The sequence below is a fragment of the Rhinoraja longicauda genome, chromosome 15, assembly GCF_053455715.1.
Source record: "Rhinoraja longicauda isolate Sanriku21f chromosome 15, sRhiLon1.1, whole genome shotgun sequence".
Classification (NCBI taxonomy): Eukaryota; Metazoa; Chordata; class Chondrichthyes; order Rajiformes; family Arhynchobatidae; genus Rhinoraja; species Rhinoraja longicauda.
Genome location: NC_135967.1, coordinates 31,060,429 through 31,082,720, shown reverse-complemented (window position 1 = coordinate 31,082,720; position 22,292 = coordinate 31,060,429). Strand labels below are relative to the sequence as shown.

The window sequence follows — 22,292 nt, the reverse complement described above, 5'->3', positions numbered from 1 at the left end:
TGGTCAAATTCTTACCAGGTCAATGAGTTTAGTGATAGGCACATCCCTGATTGGCTTTTTCATTCGACAGAGTGTGTCAAGTGATGTCCCAAAGCAGCTTGGCAGGTAATTCCCCCCGATTGTAAGAAAATAGTCCTTTCCTCGATCTAGATGCAAAACCAAGATATCTTCAATCTTGTCTTCGGCAGAGTTTAATAATGTCACACTGCCCTTGCTAACATAAACTTCCAGTGCAATATCCACAGACTCATCTGAAAGGGAAAGAGTATTTTCAAACCTTTAAAATAGAAACAGTCAGATAGAAAATGCAGCATTAATTGTGGTGCCTTTCTTTTTTTTAATCCCCAAAGGCAATATTTCCAAGGTTGAAAAATTCAATATGTTCAGTAGGCAATCAGAATGTGGCATGACATCTGAAAACAGCATTTAAAATAAAATCAGAACAAAAATCAGGCCAGGTAGTTTCTGTGCATAGCATCGACATTCCAAGCTTATATGTTTATGTGTTTATGCTTTATTCTTAATTGTTAACTGTATGTTTGTGTTGTCATTTGTGAGCAGAGCACCAAGGCACATTCCTTGTATATGCACATACTTGGCCAATAAACTTATTCATTCATCATATTTTTTTCATCAGAATTCAGATTGCTCGGAGATAAAACAAGTCTTGCAGAACTGCAAAATGGTGGAGGAGGTAGAACATGTAAAATCTGTCTGAAACCCTGGTTCTGGAGGGTGGAGGGCAAAGATCAAATGTGGAGATGTTGCATGCAACTGATATGGATATTTGTGGAGGTAAATGAGTGAACCAAAACAACATACAGCATTGGGTTCCTCTAGAATGCTGAAGAGGTGATCTACCTGGTGGTGGGATTACTTTGGAGGTGCTCGAAATAGTGGAAATAATTAATTGAATGTGAAGGGCGTTGTGCTGAAAATAGAGGACAATGAAAGAAAAATCAAGGCTCTTCATTGTAGCATACATTGGAAAAATAAAGGGAGTAAATGTTTTTTTAGATCAGTGCTAAAATATTAATGAAGGGAAAACAGGCATGGCCATGGGAAAACTGTACAGTATTTGGTCTCAACTCACACAATGTGACAAATGTAACTATATAATTAAAACCTGGAAACAAAAGACATCTGAAATGAGGACACATATACATCATATATCTATATACTAAAACTCTTGTTTGTTTGTTTGTCCCTGAACTGCAGCCAAAATGGTACACGATAGCACGACAATCTTAGGCCCACCGTCGTCCCTTTGGTGCCAATGGAAATTTCATTGAAATCGGTGTTATATTTTTAAAGTTATTCACATTTTAAAGTTTAAATCTAACTCCTAGGGAGGGAGGGGGGAGCAGGGAGGATAAGGGGGATTGAGGAGGATGGAGTGGGGGAGGACGGGGGTGAGATGGGAGGGGGAGGGAGGGGAGAGAGGAGAGGGAGGGAGGGTGGGAGGAGAGGGTGCTGCACCAATGCAGGAGCCCAATGGGTCCACTTGGTCTAATATATATATATATATATATATATATATATACTAGACAAAGTGGGCCCGTTGGGCCCATTCCCCACTCCCCCATTCTCTCGTCCCCCATCCCCACTCTTACTCTCCCCACACTCTCCCCTTTGGCCCGTCCATTGTATCCGGGAGGGGGTGAGGGAGTGAAGGGGGGAGGGAGGGAGAGTGAGGTTTGGGGGAGGGAGGTGTGGAGTGATCGAGGGGGAGGGAGTGGTGGAGGGAGGGATGTGATGAGGATGGAGGGTGGAGGGAGGGGGGGAGGGTGATGAGAGATGGGGTGGTATTTGTGGAGGGAGGGAGGGGGGGGGAGAGAGGGATGGGGGGGAGGGGAGGGATATGGACCTCCCCTTTTCCCAGTACCCCTCTTTCCCCCACCACCAATTCCCCTCCGCACTACCCCTGTTGTCCCATTCCCCATTCTCAGCCCCCCCCCCCCCATTTTCTCTCCCCCAGACACACTCTTAGCATCAGTTAAAGGCCCGGGGGGGGGGGTGAAAAGTCCGGTGGGGGGGGGCTTCGGGAGATCGCATCATTCAAAGGCCCGGGGGGGGGGGGGGGGGGGGGATAGCGGGGAGATGTTCTCCCGGGTGTGGGAGAGAGGAGAGAAGCAAGGGGAGAGAGGAGAGGTGAGCCGGTGATCGCGGGCTGGCGCCGCTAACGGCGTCCATTGTTTTGGTGCAAGTGAGGAGATGCCGCGCATGCGTGCTGAGTACAGAGTGAGGAGATTCCGCGCATGCGTACTGAGCACTGCCGCACCGCAGCGCCCCTTCTGTCAAAACTTCGATAAATGAGGGGGGGCAGCACTTTTAAACCTCTGTAACTTAAAAAATATGCGTCCGAATTAAATAAAAATATCATTTTCCAGCAGCGAACCGCGTGCTGATTAAGGCGGTACAAAAATCGTGGCGCTACGGTTCACCGTTTTGCCGGAATTGCCGTATTCAGCCGACATCAGTGGAATATATATATATACAAACAAGATCTGAGTTTTAATAGTATATAGATAACAAAAATAATGCAATGTCGGGTGAAGAATCCAAGGACAAAAGCACAATGACCTTGAGGCAAAAATCAAGTCAGTGATCTGTGACAACACCATTAATATAGTACATGGTATGTTAACTTTAATTTACTTACCAGGTTCGAGATATCCTTCACAAGGTTCTGCCCGTAGCCACTGCTTGCTGTAATGGCTATCATTCAATTTTGGGATAAAGGAGAAATGACATGGAACCTGTCCATCATTCGTAATCTGAAACCATTTCTTTTGTAGCTGTCGGAACTTAACATCCTCAAATGTGAACTGTAAGTAAATAGGAGCAGATTGTTTATTCTTCATTTTCATACAATTATTCTGGAGCATTCTTAAAAATTAAACTTGGAACAACAATATTAATTAGCTCAAAGATACTGTATAAATTGCATTGTAGGCTCATCACCTAATTGTCTTATTTGCTTTCACATAACTATTTCGGTATTTTATGAAGTGGCTAACTGTTAATAATCTAAAACTAACGCTCTTTTGTTGCAGCACTCTGATAACCAGCTTAAGAGTGTATGCATATACTATTATAAAGGAAAGGCAAAAATCATGTGACAAAAATCAAGTGTTAGGATAAAACATTGTCAATTGCAATATTGTATTTTTAAGGAAATGCCAAATCAGAGAAGTCACAATGCACTTACATCTCTCCCACTAAGAGATAAAGAAGGCAAGAACTCATTTTCCATTCGATCCATCACCCGAACAATATCTTCAAATACCTTCTTGTACCTACGCTCATCTACAATTTTCACCTATTGGAGAAAGAAATTAACAATTTCATCTTTCATTTGGAAACAAAATCTATATGCATTATATATTAATCATGAAGAACAAACTCTCCTTTTCAATCTCAATATTTTGCAGTCAATCCAATACAATTAAAACATGATCTGGTTTACAGCAATATTTTACATCCACAGAGATGACTATACATAAATATAAATCACAGGGAGATCTCTCTTGTTCTTCAAAAGCAAGATTCCCGATTGGACAGATGTCTCATCTTCACAAGATCAAAACTTCCAGTGTAGAGCAATATACAGAATTAGACTGAGAACTGCGTGGGAAGCAGAAAGCAGCTATAGATAGATCTGTGTTGGAACTGGTGCTCCAGTTTTTAATAATAATAATCACCATATAGGTGTTGGGATCACATTCAGTAAATTTAAAAGGATGCCATAATATGCATGTGCAAGCAAATGTGCAATCATTTTAGAGAGAAAAACAGACATAAAAGTTTGGTTAGGCCATATTTAGCATATTGTGCCAAAAAACCTGTTGGAGGAAGAACACAGCAAGTCAGTCAACATCTGTGGAGGGAAATGGAAGATAGCATGTTGATTCAGGACTCTTCTTCAATCTGAAGGATCCAGACTCAAACATCACTTGTGCAGTCTGAAGAAAGTCCCAACCAAGGTATTGTCAATAGACAATAGACAATAGGTGCAGGAGTAGGCCATTCAGCCCTTCGAGCCAGCACCGCCATTCAATGCGATCATGGCTGATCACTCTCCCCGTTCCTGCCTTCTCCCCATACCCCCTCACTCCGCTATCCTTAAGAGCTCTATCCAGCTCTCTCTTGAAAGCATCCAACAAACTGGCCTCCACTGCCTTCTGAGGCAGAGAATTCCACACCTTCACCACTCTCTGACTGAAAAAGTTCTTCCTCATCTCCGTTCTAAATGGCCTACCCCTTATTCCATTCATTTCCCTCTACAACTACTTGCTTGATCCACCAAATTCCTCCAGCAGTTGGATTTTTGCTCGTTCCATAATCTGCAATCACCTGTGATTCAATTTTTGGAGTACTGTGTGCAGTTCTAGTCAGCCCATTACAAGAAAGCTTTGGAGAGGGTGCGGAAGTGGTGCAGGATGCTGGATTGGTGTGCATCAGTTCGGAGGAGAGGTTGAACAAACTTGGATTACTTTCTCTCGAACAGAGTCCAAGGAGAGACTCAACAGAAGTTTATAAAATTATGAGATGCATAGAATTGAGTAGACAGTTAGAATCTATTCCCGACAGTGGAGGACATAGGTTTAAAGTGAGAAGGAAACTTTAAAAAAACCATGCAGATCGGTAAGTGCAATGAGCACACTGGTACTGGTGATGAAAGCAGATACAACAGTGGCATCCAAGAGAATTTTTAGATGGTTTAAGGTAGGCAAAAATGTAGAGAATGGAGGGGTACGGAACATAATTCAGGCAAAAAGGATTAGTTTTAGTTGTCATCATATTCAGCACGGCCATTGGGGGCCAAATGGCCTGTGCATGTTCTATGTTAAGTACTGTAAGAAAGAGAGGTCATACCCCAATATCCAAGAGCGAGCTGACAGGTTTGTGATCACTGGTTCGAAGCTCCATATGACTTCGATAACATTTTTGCTGAACACTTTCACCTCTCCAGAGAACTCGATCACACCATGCTGGGACACGGCATTTGCCACTGCCAGGAAGAAACAATGAACATGATAGGGCTGTGTAATAGCAATCATGTAATAAAATATAAGATAGACTAATCAAAGGGAACATTCAAAGTGATTACCTTTACCTATCTGTTTCATTACACTTTGATGATTCTGCTGCCCACAGTTTTTTGTATTTTTTTGCATGTGGTGCAATTTATGAAGAGATGAATAAATAGAATGCTAATTTATCAGCAAAGTGCGGAAAGATCAATTTAAAGATTTAAAAGCTTTTCTAAAATTGGCAAAACCTAGTTATGGCACAATTAACTCCACATAAACTGCAGGGTCTCTGGTCAGCTGAGGGAAAAACACCTGAATGGAGATCAACCGTAATTAGGAATTATTCAATTTCATTTTCCTTTTAGTGGAGGACTCCGACAAAGGTAGTGGAAACAGGTAATTAAACAGGAATAGAACGAAAAGGTAAGTTATATGCATTTGCAAAACCTATGTACAATTATTTTTTTGTTAAATAGAATATCTGCTGAGATTTGCATTAAATGTGATATATTTGCTTCAATGAGCACACAATAGCACAAAATGGCACTATCCATAGGTGGCACAGTGGTAGAATTGCTGCCTTACAGAGACCCAGATTTAATCCTGCTGTCTGTACGGAGTTTGTACGTTATCCCTGTGACCAGGTGTGTTTTCTCCGGGCGTCCAGTTTACTCCCACACTCCAAAGACATACAGGTTTGTAGGTTAATTGGCCGTTAAAATTGCATAGGATAATGCTAGTGTACAAGGTGATCACTGGTCGGTGCAGACCTGGTGGGCCAAAGGACCAGCTTCTGTAAAGTCTAAAGTAAAATCCACTACTTCTATGTATGGATAATACAAAGCAATACAAAGTTAAAGCTAAGAAACATTACCTGAGAATTCTGGAAGTTATATCCTTTTGAGAATTGTTTCATCCTCTTGCTTTTTATCCTCTCAAAGTGAGAAAAAATAACTAACTTTTAATTAATAGCTCGTTTTAGGACTTGGGTTAAAACTCATATCATTTCAATTCTATTTCTATAGTAGTAGTTCGGAATGAAAATATCAGTAATGAGAGTGCAGGATATTATCAGGGCGATAGACTTATGACAAGCCAATAATCCCAACTCGAATTGCAAAAGGGAAAATGGCATTGTTTGGTGGCAATGAATTTCAAGCAATTCCTGTAACCTTCTGACTAGTTTAAAAAAATGTTCAAACAGAAGGCCTTAACTATGAAATTAATACTACCAGATTAAAAACCAAGGCAAGTTTCCACAACAGTGATCATTGGATTGGAACATCATGGGCTCAATTAAGCTTGTTTTAAAGCTTTTTAAAGATTGTGAATTAACCAAAGCAGATGATTGTACATTATTCTGTCTAGTTTAGTTCCCTCCTCTCCATTCTTTATTCCATCAGAAATTCCACCAAGAGATAGTACCAGGCCAAACTTGAGTCCCAGTAGAATCACTTTGACATCCGACGACTGTGGCAAGGCCTGAATACTGTAAATGACTGCAAAGCGAAGTCAGGCAGCATCGCTGGTGATAACGCAGCACGCCCTGATCAAATTAAAGCATTCTATGGTCGCTTTGAGCAGAAGACCAACAGGGAGGTGACATCCATCCCATCAGATTTGTGTGTGGATTTTCACAGGGTCTGTTGCAGAAGTTAGATTGGCCTTCCAGAGGGTGAATTTATGGAAACCAACTCGTCTGGACGGAGTCCCTGGCCGCGTTCCTGAGAGCTGCACTCGTGAGAATGTTCACGGACATCTTTAATCTCTCCCTATTCTGTTCGGAGGTACCCTCCTGCTTCAAGAAGAACACTATCATCCCGGAGCCATGGGGTTAAAACTCATATCATTTCAATTCAAGTGAAAGGCAAGAAATTATGCCTGAATGACTATTGTCCAGCGCCCTTGACATCCACCATCATGAAGTGCTTAGAGGCATTGGTTATGGCATACATTAAATCCAGCCTACCAAGCAACCGGCATGACCCCAACAACCTTTACCAACTTCTACAGATGCACCATAAAAAGCATTTTATCAGGATGAATCACAGAATTGTTTGGGAACAACTCCAACCAGAGTGCAGTCTTGACCACCCATCTACTTCATTGGAGACCTTTGAACTATCTTTAATTGGATTTTATCTTGCACTAAATGTTATACCCTTAATCCTGTATCTGTGGGTGGCTTGATTGTAATCATGTATAGTGTTTTCATTGACTGGATAGTACGCAACAACAAAAAATTTCACTCTACTTTGGTAAACGTGACAATAATAAACAAAGCTTTCTTTAGAAAAAGTGACACAGTGGTAAACTAATCTTCAGCTCCAGTAATCAAACTGTAGTAAATACTATTTTTGTTTAGTAAATTTTGCATTTTAAAATGTTATAAAAATCTACCCAATTGGACTGGTTTACAGAAGGTCAGTGCCAGTTGTAAAAAACATGTATGAGAGCAGAAACAACCAATGTACTTTGTAAAATTAACTCAATTTGCATTCAGATCCTGAAAGCAAGGTGAAAATTGCAGGCTACAATTAATCAATGCTCCATAAAGTTTTGTATAAGAAATACACCATTTGTACATATTTCCATTAATAAATTCATTTATCAAGGTTATTTACCTCGAGTCCCATCGGTCTGATTTAGTATCATATTTGTAAGTGGGTTTGAAATGAATTTCCCCCTCATTAAAGTCTGCAAAGGATCTTTTAGTCATGCGTTGAATATTCAGCTGAAAATAAGATAGAAACCAATTGTATAATAATCAAATATTATCCATATTTTAAAAGTCACATTTCTGGAGAAAGCCAAAATGAGTTAGGCATGTAACACGCTGTACATTACTGATATGGTAAAATATTGAACTTCACAACTATTTGCCAAGAAACAAATCTAGGGTTTCTGTTCAGGGAAATGATAAAGATTTAATAGTGCTTTGTCGAATGAGCTTCTCCCTTAAACCCTTAAAAATGTACACAGGTTCTTGGAGCAACCGAGACACCAATTAGGCAATTACACAAAGTATTAAAAATTTTAAATTTTCATAACACATAGAACTAAATTTTAGTTCTTCCCATCGTTTCATCAAAAGTTTTCCCTTGTTCTTATTCTTATTAGACCAAAATGCTATCTTGAATTAAAGTTCCAAATTCATCTCTTATCATATCATATCATATCATATATCTACAGCCGGATAGTTCTCAAAGCTGACATAAAACAAATTTCTTAAACCCAAAAAGATTAACATTGAAATACTCAGGAGGCAAAAATATAATAACTTCAATTGACTGAATATGGTAATCATACACAAATTTGAAATTAATTTAACTGCCAAACTTTAACTTTTCTATTTATACTCCCAATACTTCATTTAAACATTGAGATTGGTTGTAGTGCAGCCCCCACCCCCCCATACCATGTTATTTTTGTAGTTCGTATATGTAATATTATTGGTACCAACCAAAATCAGAACCTATTAAAATACCACAAAATTATAGGTTTATTGATTCACTGAAATCAGATTTGAAGGAAAGCATTCAACTTGTTTTCACATAATGAATTGCAAGCACAAGTATTTTCCAACCTGGTCATATTCCAATAGTTTCCTTAAATCTTGCTTTTCTATCAATGCCTTCACTTCACTGGCATCTGGGAGGCAGAGTCTGTAATTCAGGTCTCCAAGCCAAAGAACAACACTAACAGAAATGTGAACAAAGTGAGAAAGGTTAGAAAATGCTGCAACTGCTTTCGGAAGATGTGGAAACTTTACCTATAAAAACTTTCCTTAATGCACAGGGTAACCTTATAACCACCATAAAAAGAGTGTTAGATTCAAAGACAAAACTTGTTTTTATTAATTATGGGGATATAGCAATCACCAGCAAGCTCAGCATTTATTGTCCATTCAAAATGGTATTGAGAAGATAGCATCCCAAGGTGAAAGCACTGAAAGTTCTAGGTGACAGGTAACAGCAGGATTTTGATTTAGTACTCAAGAAGTATTTCTGTGTCTGACTTTGAGGGGAATTAACAGGTGGTAGTGTTTCACATAGTTGCCTAATATGTCATTTTGGACTGCAGAGGTCACAGTTTAGTAAGTACCAAAGAAGCCTTGGCAAGTTGCTGCAACACATCTTGTACATGGTCCATAGTGGGTATTGAAGATTTACGATGGTGAATAGTGTGGCACCTGGACACAAGCTTTATGATGTTAGCACAGAACTTAAGGGTGGTCTGACCTGCATTATTAATAGAGAGGATTCCATCACTAGCAATGTGCTTTGATGGAAAACCTTGATGATAAATTTTGAGTAAACATGGATCAGTTACTCCCCACGTCTCCAATCTGCTCTTTGAGTCATAATTTTAGGCAGCAATTGGTGGCTATGTTTCTGATGAATGGTGAACTGAGACGTTGATAGTGGGCATTTGACATGATGGCATCTGAATGAGAATCTTAAACACATTTAATGTTTAGCTTCCAGCAATCAGACTGCTTCAGTGCATGTGAAATTGTGAATAGCACTTCCTAAGACCGAACATTGCAGAAAGACTGGAAACCCAAAAAGTAAATGTTTGTTTTTTTCAGTTGTCTGCATTCTATGAACATTATAAAGTATATTTAAGTGAGTTATTATGGAAGCAAAATTATTGCGCTAAACACAAAAACAATCTAATTAAAATAATCAACAACAATTTAAGTAGTTAAAATGCAAAATATACAATATTTTCAACTGTTCATTCTAAAGTGACAAAAAAAAAAAACCTCTTTAAAAATCCTCTGGTCCTAAAATAAAACCAGCTTTGGGCAGTGTCATTCCAGTTCAGTGGAAACAGTATAAATTGGTGCAATAAATGTGATGGAGGTAATCGAGTGTGCATATCCCATACAGCTCAGACAGACACAGACTGTTTTTACACTACCAGACAGCATAGGATTAATCAACCCCAACACTTGGCCCACATTCCCCAAGCCCTCTTCCATACTCACTCGTGTTTACTAATGTTTATTGAAGGCTGATTATGTTCAGATCCTTGGAAACTCATGCGAGCACATATATCTTTATAATCTTGATTCCTTCTCTCAAAATCTTCCACGTGAGCAGCAAGGTGAGAGTTCACAATGCAGAAACTTGTGTGGTGAAAGACAAACCGGACTGCTACTCCGCCTTTATTACCCTGAGAATTTGGACACAAATAATGCTTTGTTCAGAGCTTGAAACCACAAGGAAATCCTTTTGGCCATGTTATGAAATCTTTTATAAACCGGTAGTATGCCTTGCATTCCTTTTGATGAAGCAGTTAGTCCATTAAACTCCGTCCAATACGTCTTCTCTAAATGATAAAATTAAAAAAATTGTGGATGGTTGCTCTTTACAAACAGAATTTTTTTCATTGGAGTGCAGACAGATAGACTATTATAGCTGGAGAAAAGACAGCCTGTGTATCCTCTCGGATACTGTCAACTTTGTTCTTACCATCTTTCCCATAATTCCTGTTCCTACAGACTCTGCTGCCACATCTTTTAAGTGCCTTTCGTGTTCCTTTTTCACGAACACGATCAACATCATTCCAACTAATCGAATCAGCTTTACCTAAAAAGAGAGGGAATATCAACAAAAGACCCAAAAGAGTTAAAACTTTATACAACCAATAGTTGTATGATCTGAAATGCAAAGTCAACAGGAGAAGTATCTAAAAGAATTGCAGGGATAATCAAAAAGGTAAGGCAGTGGGACCATGTGAATTGCTTTTCTCTAGAACTACAGGATCTTGACAGGCCAAACAGCATCAATTCATGCTGCAATATTTCTACAGTTTTCTTACCATGCTGATGTGTGTAATTCTCTTACTTATATATCAATTCAATTTTTAAAATCAGTCATAAAATGCTTTAAAAAGCTCTGCACATTGAGATTCTCAGTAATACAGCATGGAAACAGGCCCGATGGCCCAACTTGCCCACCGGCCAAAATGCTATATCTAAACTAGTCCCACCTGACCGCTTTTGGCCCGTATCCCTCTAAACCTACCCTATCCATGTACCTGTCTAAATGTTTCTTAAACGTTGCAATAGTACCTGCCTCAACTACCTCCTCCGGTAGCTTATTCCACACACCCACTTTCCATTGTGGGAAAAAAAACGTACTTATTTAAAAAACGTTTTGACATTAATAATTTAAAGCAACTTTACTGCAGATTGACTTTCAAGGCTGCTCTTTACAACTTATTTGTTAACAATGGGTCAACAGACAATAACAGACACCTGTTTCTCCCCAAATGTCAGCCATACCCCAAAGATTCAGATTTACAAATAGTCTGATAGTGGATAATCAGAGTTTTACTGTACTCCCATTTGAAACTTAAACAGGCATCAAACTTTATCTAATTTTGTGAAGATATTAACTTACTTTGCTATATTTAGATTTACGATGCAAACTTTTTTCTGCTGCACTCAACCATTCATTCTCCTTCCCAGAATCCATGTAAAAGAAGGCTTCAGTACTGAGATCCAATTCCTGAAAGCTGAACATCAATTTAAATAGTAATTCAAGTTAACAACCCAATCAAAATCAATCAAGTTATAGTAACTTGTGTTTTTATTTAGAAGTTGCAAGAAGGATTGTAATAATTTAGTTAAGACATCTCTTACCCCAGGCAGTACACATCAGGTGCATGTGCATCAGCAGATAACCAGGGATCCAAACTACAATCTGGAGACTGTCCATTTACATTCCAGGTACCAACAAAAAACCTGCAGTCAGATAACCATTCATACCATTCTCAGTTAAAATGTACAAGTGAACTTCCCAAATAGGAATTTGATGTTTTGTTTCAAAATAAACAATTCTTTCACCATACCGAAGCTTGTGATAATTAAATCCTCAAGTTTTAAATATGGCTAAGATACTAAGATTCTGAATTATGTTAAAGCCTAATAAGTCTTAAAACATTTTTACTAAACCGGTTAAAAGGTTACTACGGTGAGATTTGCAAAAATATACTATAGTACGGCGAGTCTGGAGGCTCGTTCTTTGTTGAAGAAGTTTATTGCGACATCAATATTTGATCACAAAGTTTACATAACGAGATTACAGACAACCATTAAAACTAACTGTTCTCTTCGAAGAAGTCTCTCAACTGACTCCTTTAGGCGCCAAAGCCGCACGTGACCACGCTGTCCAATCAGCGATCTCACTCCTGGACCAATCCCTTCGGTCGCACCCACACGTGACCTCGCTGGCCAATCTGAGGGTTCGACATCTAGGACCACTCTCTATGGTCGCTACATGACCTCCCCCAGAACCCGAGGTACGGAACCTAGCAGGGAGCCGGATTTCGCGACCAGAACGAGTAAGGAGAGGGGCAGCCGGAACCACAGGAGCAGGGGGTCCTGGACTGGGTGGAAATGCAGGAGCGGGGGGTCCGGGACCGGGTGGAGCTGCAGGAGGACAGCCTCGCCGAGGTGGTTGACCGACCAGGACAGGGCTGTCCGGATCCAAGTGCGCAGGTTTAAACCTGGACACCGAGACGAGTTCACTTCTGCCACCCACGTCTAAGGTGAAGGTGACCGTCCCTTTACGCAAAACCCAGAACGGCCCTTCATAGACCCTCTGCAACGGGGCACGATGGGCATCCCTACGCAGAAGTACAAACTCACAGTCCTTCAAGGCAGGGGGTTCATGCACCATGAGACACCCGTGACGCGAAGTCGGAACCGGGGCCAGGGAACCTACGCGTGCCCGGAGTGATGCTAACACTGAGGGAACTGAGGGCAGCTGGCCAGAGGACTCCGGCGGCAAATCTCTGGGTACTCGAAGTGGCGAGCCATATATTAGCTCCGCGGACGAAGCACCGAGATCCTGCTTAGGAGCGGTCCGGATGCCCAAAAGGACCCAGGGAAGTTGGTCTACCCAGTCCGGGCCCTCCAGCCGCGCACTGAGGGCCGCCTTGAGTTGTCGGTGGAACCTCTCCACGAGCCCATTAGCCTGAGGGTGGTACGCCATGGTGTGTTGCAACCGGGAGCCGTACAGCTCTGCTAGCGTGGCCCAGAGGGTAGAGGTGAACTGTGGCCCCCTGTCGGTGGTGATAACAGACGGAACCCCAAAACGGGCCACCCCCTGGAGGGCCAAGACCCTGGCACAAGAGGTAGCGGAGGTATCTGACAATGGGAAAGCTTCCGGCCACCGGGTGAACCTATCCACCACCGTGAGCAGATGGGTGTAGCCCCAGGAGGAAGGCAAAGGCCCGACTAAATCCACATGAATGTGGAAAAAACGGACCGCTGGGACCTCGAACTCTTGTACTGGAGGCTGGACATGGCGTTGGACTTTAGCGGTCTGGCAGGGAATGCAGGAACGGGCCCAAGCAGCTACCTGCTTTCGCAGGCCATGCCACACAAACCGAGCGGCCACTAAGGCAGAGGTGGAGCGAATGGATGGGTGCGCCAGCCCGTGAATGGCGCTGAAGGGAGGGCGGCACCACCGGCCTGGGACGGGGGAGGGAACATTCACACCAGACTTTTGTGCCCGCCGGCCCGCAGGCCACCTGAGCCAACTTCAACCCTGAAGTGGCGGACTGGTATGCCGAGGCGGTGTCCGCCAGGAGCTGTGCCTCCGCAAGTTCCTGGGGATCCACCTCGCAGTCCACCGCTGAAATGGGGGGACAGCAGGCCGAGACAGGGCGTCAGCAACGGCATTAAGCTTACCCGCAACATGACGGACGTCGGTTGTAAACTCCGAGATGGCAGTCAGGTGCCGCTGCTGGCGGGCCGACCATGGGTCGGACAATTTGGAAAAAGCAAAAGTTAACGGTTTATGGTCCGTAAAGGCCACAAACGGGCGGCCTTCTAGGAAATACCTAAAGTGACGGACAGCTAAGTAGAGATCCAGAAGCTCTCGGTCAAAGGCGCTATATTTCAGCTCAGCCAAACTCAGTTGCCGGCTGAAAAACACCAAGGGCTGCCAAAGGCCACCGACTTGCTGTTCCAAAACACCGCCCACCGCCACGTCAGACGCATCAACTGTCAGGGACGTGGGGGCGGAGGGGCTTGGGTGGACCAGCATGGTGGCGTCTGCCAAAGCCGCCTTAGCTGCTGTAAAAGCCGACTCCGCGGCCGAGGACCATACCAGCTCTACAGGTTTACACGCGAGGCACTGGAAGAGCGGGCGCATGACCCGTGCAGCTGCCGGGACGAACCTATGGTAGAAGTTTACTATGCCCACGAACTCTTGCAGACCCTTCACAGTGGTGGGCCGCGGGAATGCACGGATAGCCTCCACCTTCTCGGGCAAAGGGGTGGCGCCGGCAGGGGTGATTCTGTGCCCTGAAAAATCGAGAGAAGGGAGGCCAAATTGACACTTGGAGGGTTGGATGATGAGCCCATGGTCTTGGAGCCGCTGGAATACAGTCCGCAAGTGGACCAGATGTTCCTGCTCCGAGGGGCTGGCGACCAGGATATCATCTAAATAAATGAACACAAAAGGCAAACCTCGACCAACACGGTCCATGAGTCGCTGGAAGGCCTGTGCCGCATTCTTTAAACCGAAAGGCATACGCAACCATTCGAACAACCCGAACGGAGTAATCGTGGCAATTTTTGGTATGTCTCTCGGACGCACAGAGATCTGGTGGTAGCCTCGCACCAAATCGATCTTGGAGAACACCACGGCACCTTCCAGCCCAGACGAGAAATCCTGGAGGTGCGGTATGGGGTAGCGGTCGGCCGTGGTGACGGCATTGAGGCGTCGGTAATCGCCGCATGGTCTCCACCCCCCAGATGCTTTGGAGACCATATGCAATGGCGAGGCCCACGGGCTGTCGGACTGACGGACAATGCCCATTTCTTCCATCTTCCTGAATTCTGCCCGCGCCACCACCAGCTTGTCGGGCGGTAACCTCCGGGCCCGAGCGAAAACGGGTGGGCCCTCGGTGCGGATGTGGTGGACCACGCCGTGCCTGGCCGAAGGGGCGTCGAACCGTTGGACGAGCAGCTCTGGAAACTCCGCCAGGACCTCAGCATACGGGTCGGGGGCCGCGATGACGGCCTGGACAGTCGGGCTGGGCGGGGTGGCTGCCGGCGGAGCGGCGGGCTCATCGCTGCTGGCGGATGGTCGGAGGTCGTTACCACGGATATCAGGGACTAGTGAAAAGGCCCAGAGGAAATCTGCACCTAGGATCGCCTGGCCGACGTCCGCGATAATGAATGGCCATTCGTACGTGCGGATGCCTAAAACCAGGGACATTGTCCGCGTACCGTACGTGCGGATGGGGCTGCCGTTTACCGCGATGAGGGTAGGACCTGTCTTACCCGATCTGGTCTCGAGGCCGGTCGGCGGTACGATACTGACTATGGCTCCCGTGTCCACCAAAAATTCTGTGTCCGTGAATCAGTCTCGGACGTAGAGACGTCGGTTCTGGCCAATCGCAACCGCCTCTATGTACGATCGGCCGAGGCATTTCCCGAGAAGGTACAAGGTGAGCGGCAGTTGCGGGATTCTCCACCCCATCGTAGATGGTAATAGCACCAACCGCGCTTGTGCAGATCCTTTTGACGGGCTTTTGGAGAATTGGCGGGAGACACGGCGCCATCTTTATGCCGCTGTGGCGCGGCCGCTGATGTCGAGACATTGCTGATCGAACTGCTTCTTTTTGATTTGGACGCCATGAGCGCATCAGCTTTTTCTGCATATGCCACGGGGTCCTTAAAAGAACAATCCGTGAGCATGAGTTTGACATCTTCGGGAAGCTTCTCTCGGAATGCCTGCTCGAACATGAGGCAATCCGTGTGTTCACCTACTAGCGTTAACATTTCAGCCATGAGAACTGACGGCAGCCGATCTCCGAGATCCTGCAGGTGCATAAGCCTCTTAGCTCGGTCATGCTTACTGAACCCGAAGGTTCGTAGTAACATGGCCTTCATGGCCTCGTACTTGTCTTCTGCGGGAGGGTTGATGATGAACCGCATCACCCGTGTGGTCGTCTCCGGCGGTAGAGCGCTGACGAGGTAGTGGTATTTCGTCGCATCTGCCGAGATGTTTCTTAAGTGAAACTGGGCTTCGGTATGGACAAACCAAGATTGTGGTTGATGTGTCCAAAATGACAGGTGAACGCTGACCGCGCTTAGCTCCGGTGCGCCGGGCATAGAAGCCAAAAACGAGGCGTCGTGTTCACTCATGGTCGGTGATCGGCTGGATCACGTCGGGGTCACCAATATGGCGAGTCTGGAGGCTCGTTCTTTGTTGAAGAAGTTTATTGCGACAGCAATATTCGATCACAAAGTTTACATAACAAGATTACAGACAACCATTAAAACTAACTGTTCTCTTCGAAGAAGTCTCTCAACTGACTCCTTTAGGCGCCAAAGCCGCATGTGACCACGCTGTCCAATCAGCGATCTCACTCCCTGGACCAATCCCTTCGGTCGCACCCACACGTGACCTCGCTGGCCAATCTGAGGGTTCGACATCTAGGACCACTCTCTATGGTCGCTACAATAGCTCTATAAGTGTTGTGCCAAATTCATCCATTTCAAACTTTAAGGTTAGGATAGATAGGAAGACCAAACAATAGAACTTTTTTTTTGAATAAAAGCATTAAACATTATAGACAATGAGCTAGTACATTACTGGACTATAGGTAGTTTCTACTTAGAGAAAGGTACTGCAAAATTTAGAACAAATTAAGGATCAAGAGCCTACAGCTGATAAAATATAGAATTGTCTTAAAAAAGGAATTAAAATACTGATCTATGAAGGATTAAGATTTCTATAAAGGTCCTAAATCCTTATGAAAGTACAAAACTGTTTTTATTCAATGGCTGAATTAACAGGAACGGTGCCATAGAAAGAAATCAATGAATATCAACAAGACCAAAAAGTCCTCTTTAGCAACATTTGGTTGAATGTTTTCCTTCAAATCAAAGTTGTTTAACTGTGATTTCTCACTTCCCAAGATAATAAACATGAAACATTACATTTGCTTGAGTTCTCAAAAGAAAACAAAACTAGAGGGATAAAAATCTACACACCACAATGAACATTAGGGAAATTGATTGAAATTATCTAACCAACTCTGAACTTATGCGTTACAACCATACAATTCCATATGATAAGGTGATTTGTACAGACCTAAAATCCTGAAAGTCGACAAAGTCTTTTTCACGTTTTGCTAGACAATGTTTAATCAGACCTTCTCTGGCTAACGACTGATTACTTGGTTCAAATAGCTTCCGCATTGTGTTGGATACTCTTGGCTGTCCATTCCATGACCCGTCTTTTTCAGTTAATGGTTTGCTACAATAAAAAAAAAGATAAGTGCTGTTTTAAAGTGCAGATGGGAAAAACCAAAGTCTCTTTAACGTCACTATTATATCTACCTCCATAACAACCCCCACCACCCTCTGTGTAAAAGAAAATTGTCTAAAAAATACTGCAAATGGCTTTTTGATAGTGTCGGCATGCCAAGAAAATCTGACAAAACTAATCCTGAATCCAGAACCGACATGATGGATCAAAGACCCCTCACCCACTTCTTCACTCAATTTCTGTTGGATGGCAAAGAAAGTGTTATGACTGCTTACAGTCCCTTTTTGCTGCAGATAGCTTATGATGCAAGAGCTGATAAAAACTCCAATAACCTACAAATCCTGGAAAAATATATCAAGTCTTTTTGAGAATGATCAGCCATGATCACATTGAATGGCGGTGCTGGCTCGAAGGGCCGAATGGCCTCCTCCTGCACCTATTGTCTATTGAAAGTGTATCGAACTGTTTATATCTTTTCTTGTTGTCAGTTGACCATAACAATCACATTTTCTGCTCAGGCACGAATAGCTGACTAGAGCAAGACATCATATGCTGATCAGCTGCAAGGAGCCAAGAATTTCAGGTGTCGAGGAGGAAATTTGCTTGATTTTGTAAATTCCTAACAATAAAAATTATTGCGGTTGAATTTGATTTAATTCTCTTACACCAACAGGACAACAGCATGAAATCTTAGTTGATTTCTTTTCTCACCCTAGTCCAATTATGCCAAGACCAACAGTAGGTCAACTATTGCTCCAATCTCAGTGGTCAATTAATAAATGAGTTATTTACTTGGTACGAGAAGAGATTGCCGCAGGTGCAACTTTGCTTCCAGCTTGATTCTGTTGATTCTTCTTTTCCAGATTTAAAACATCAATGAAATCATCATCAAACCCAAACTCTAATGGAGAAGAAAATTGCAATGTAAACTATTTTCAAAGTTTTCCTTAAACACTCACGCATGTTTACCAATGTTTCTAGAAGGCTGTGAGAATCCGGCAGATTTAACCAAGATGGTTAATGACCATATGTTGAGCAAGCAAGAGATCATAATTATAGCTAGGAAACCTGGAAATGCCAAAACACAAAATCACTGCAGATTTTAAAAGAATTCAATTGGAACCTGATATTATTCTGTTTTATGTCTGGCAACTGAGAGGCTGGTTGACTGCAGAGGCAATAAGCATCAGACAGCTGCAGTGGAGTTAATCGCCAAAGAAGATTAGGGTACAGCAGGTTGGAGAATGGTGTAAAACTCACGAGCAAACCACAAAGGGCTGGAGGAACTCTGCAGGTCAGGTAGCATCTATGGTGGAAATAGACAGATGACATTTCGGGTCGGGAGACTTCTTCAGACTGATTGGATTAGTGAGGAGAAAGCTAGAAAAGAGGCAAAGCTGGGCAAAGTTTGGCAAGTAATAGATGCAGGTGAGAGGGAGTTGTTTGACAGATGGGAAGAATAAGTGACATAGGCTGGAGGTGAAAAGGAGACAAAAGGGCATATGGAGAAGAGGGGGAGTGCAGCATAAAGCGAGAGGGAAGGATAGAGATGAAAGTGGATAGGAGTGCAGGAAGGGGAAAGAAAGAGGTCGTATAGAGGGGAATTGGGGGTCTCGGACATGCGGGACCAGCACTGGGAGGCGGAGGAAGGAGCAGGATGACTAGGAGGATGGGAGAAAAGTCTGTACATTGCAGTTAGGGGAGGTATTACTTGGAAATTGGAGAATTCAATGTTCAAACCATTGGGTTGTAAGTTAACCACACAGATATGATGTGCTGTTCCTCCAGTTTGTGTGTGGCCTCACTCTGGAAATGGAGGAGACCAAGGACATAAAGCTTAGTATGGGTATGGGAAGGGAGTTAGTAATGGTAAAATGTGCAAAACCTATTTGTAGCTCTTCAGATTCCTTTTATTTTGACTTATGACATCTCATTTGTCTTCCACTCAGTCACTCTCCCTAACAATGGCCCTGATTCTGCTGGTTGGAACAGCTGGTATTTTCAAATAGCAGTACATACAGTAGTCACTGAAGTCCAAAAATTACTTTCCATTAGTTGGACCATATGTCTCTGTTGCTGGACTTCCCATGCAGTTCATCAATAGAACAGGATCCTGTTGATCATCTCATGGATCCCACATAACGTTAGGACCCCACTAATGTTAAATGGGGAGGGTGGGATAGTGCAATTTGACAGAGTTGCAGGAAGAAAAGTATGGCTGCAAATCTGTTTTCACAAATTATTTCTTTGGTTTGATACATTTAATTATTTAAGTGTTTTAATTCATTTCAGTGAAAAAGCGTTAATTTCATTTTCAGCAGTTTTCAAATCTTTCTGGAAGCCCGAGATATTTCAGTTGCTCACAAAGGGTGCTTTGAAGGTGGAACTTCCCCATTTCACTGTTCAATACATGGTCAACCAACATGGGGCATTTGCCTTATTTATTTTTGAACATTAACCTCCAATTTGAATATCTACATGAAGGTGACTGAAAAGCATACGTGCAGGTAGGTAAAATATTTAACTTCCGTTTGGGTTTAGCAACAAAACAACAAACAATTCTTAAGTCAAATGAGAACATCCAGCTATTTAAGCTCCCCCCTCCCCCCCAATTATTCTGAGAAGATAAATTCAGATTCCGCACTGGTACTTAACCAACCCTTCATTTTCTAGACATTTACCTCATAGAAACTTGGACTTTACCTGATTTACCTGCTCCGCTGCCTTTGCTATTTAGCATGCCAATCTGGGGCCAGTCGGCTGATTCCACGCCAAATGGATCCATCGTTACTTTATCAACACCAGTGTTTTTAAATGTAGCTGTTTTTGAATAACAAAGACCAACAGGGAAGTACTAGGATTACCAAGATGTTACAGTGCACAAAATAAATATGCAGTGTGACATCAATCACATAAAGATTATAATGGGCAAGAGCTGTAAGTTAACTTCATGCAATTGAATTAATTCAACTGATATCCACTTTGAAGATCACCTAACTGCAGGGAAGTTATAAACAGCAGGGTGGTCAAAGTACATCAGTAGGGAGGCTCGAGGGATAGAATATCTTATTTATAGAACAAAGGCAATTTAATTTCTATCACTCACAAGTTAGGACCATTATAATAGAGCAAAAAACAAACTGGTGGAAGAACTCCAAGCAAGTCATTATAGTATCTTCTTGACAATTATATCTTACATTTAAACAGTGCTTTTTGGAGCATTTTACTGGACTGTTCACTGTTGGGGGGGGGGGGGGGGGGGAGGGTCTTAATTTGCAAAAAATATATATATTTTTCCCTTTCTTTGATTTTAAATTCAAAGCTCGTCTACCTTGCTGAATCCTTTTTACTTCAGTGAGGAAGTTGAGGCAGAGCTCGTCATCTGGTAGTTCAAAGTTGCAATTAGCCTGATCACCTTGTACACGGATCCTACATAAGCCTAAAACAATACAATGCAATAATATTAGGCATATTTGACACAGTATAATAGAACTTTAAAGAGATTGAAACTTGCGAGGCTAACAAAGTTAGCATTTCAAAATTAGATTTGTAGATAACAAAAAGCACGTTGTGGCTGTAATGGCAGTAAAATAGGGAGAGGTTTTGCAATAAGCTCTTTTGTACAAAGGTCTGATGTAATCTACAAAAGGAAACTAAATTACTTTGGTGTAAATGCAGGAGATACAGCACCTGCCCACTGACTTCATTGCTTCCCACCCATCCAGGGACTTTCTGGCGATGCACTTGCATTTATTCCAATCTAGTATATTGCATTCAGAACTTTTAAATGATCTACTCTACCCCGTAGAAACCAAATGCAGATTGAGTGATATCTTTGCAGAGCACCTGCACTGTCTGCAGGGGCAACCCATTTAGTCCACTTGCCCATTATTTTAATTCTCCATACCATTCTCAATCTGACATGTGGCTTCCTGCACTGTTCTAAGACATTCTGTTCCTTGGGTCCAAACCTCGAAAGCAACAATTTCAGTTAATTAATTTTCTCTGTTGGTATCGTAACTGGTCAGTTCTGCTGCAAGTTATCCTTCGGTAATATTCAATTTTTCACTGAACTAGCAATTAAATGTGTAAAGGCTCTTCTAAGCACAAATGTGTAAAGGCTCTTCTTGCGCCTTGGACCCTCAAACTTAATTACACATTTAAGTCATCAACTGCAACTCACAACCGAACTACACTACCCAAGAAAGCAAGCTGACTCTGTGATGAATTACATGGCAAGAATTCCCCATGAAATTGCAATCAAGTGCTTTGTCCTAGGAAAACGGGCAAAACATTAATGGTAGAAAAAATTGATATTAAATGGAAGGTAGACACAAAATGCTGGAGTAACTCCGGGACAGGCATCATCTCTGGAGAGAAGGAATGGGTGACTTTTCAGGTTGAGACCCTTCTTCAGACATTGATATAAATGAATCAGCTGATTTAGCAGCATGCTTACAGGTAAATGGAAAAAAAAAAAATCTTCTAACTTGTGGAAAGTCAATCCACCTCAGTTGGAAACCATCTCCTTTCCCCACAGATAGGAGCAATTCAGCGTTCAGATTGACAAAAATCTTCAAAACAACATCTTCTTCTCCAGAGGAAAGAAGATGCCTTGAATACTTCAGCGTGGCTGAATTTTCACTATTTTGGTAAAGCTAAACCAAAGTTGCCAAGAATGACTAAGGCAAGCATTCAGATATACTGATTTTGAGAACCAGCCACGGTAATCCCTGACAGAAAAAGAGGTTGTACTACATTATCTTCAACTTAAATTTATTAAAATAATGGGAAGCTGAGAATTCAGAGAAGCTTCTAAACAATAGACAATAGGTGTAGGAGTAAGCCATTCAGCCCTTCGAGCCAGCACCGCCATTCATCGTGATCATGGCTGATCATCCACAATCAGAACCCGTTCCTGCCTTCTCCCCATATCCATTGACTCCGC

The 22,292-nt window shown here is 42.7% G+C and overlaps 1 protein-coding gene across 4 annotated transcripts in view; it reads right to left on the bottom strand.

Annotated features, from left to right (window-relative positions):
• Nucleotides 1-22,292, bottom strand: part of ocrl (OCRL inositol polyphosphate-5-phosphatase) — a 59,920-nt gene that overhangs the window by 14,090 nt on the left and 23,538 nt on the right. For 2 of the 4 annotated variants that reach the window (XM_078412411.1, XM_078412413.1), the window contains exons 5-18: nucleotides 20,676-20,783; nucleotides 20,048-20,164; nucleotides 18,137-18,245; nucleotides 17,168-17,332; nucleotides 11,692-11,793; nucleotides 11,450-11,564; nucleotides 10,517-10,633; nucleotides 10,030-10,217; nucleotides 8,623-8,734; nucleotides 7,661-7,770; nucleotides 4,879-5,014; nucleotides 3,212-3,322; nucleotides 2,663-2,828; nucleotides 16-251 (exon numbers count right to left, since the gene is read on the bottom strand). In XM_078412411.1, coding sequence (XP_078268537.1) covers nucleotides 16-251; nucleotides 2,663-2,828; nucleotides 3,212-3,322; nucleotides 4,879-5,014; nucleotides 7,661-7,770; nucleotides 8,623-8,734; nucleotides 10,030-10,217; nucleotides 10,517-10,633; nucleotides 11,450-11,564; nucleotides 11,692-11,793; nucleotides 17,168-17,332; nucleotides 18,137-18,245; nucleotides 20,048-20,164; nucleotides 20,676-20,783 — 1,892 coding nt within the window. The remainder of the gene's footprint in view (nucleotides 1-15; nucleotides 252-2,662; nucleotides 2,829-3,211; nucleotides 3,323-4,878; nucleotides 5,015-7,660; nucleotides 7,771-8,622; nucleotides 8,735-10,029; nucleotides 10,218-10,516; nucleotides 10,634-11,449; nucleotides 11,565-11,691; nucleotides 11,794-17,167; nucleotides 17,333-18,136; nucleotides 18,246-20,047; nucleotides 20,165-20,675; nucleotides 20,784-22,292) is intronic. The other 2 variants (XM_078412414.1, XM_078412412.1) reach the window with 2 other exon arrangements.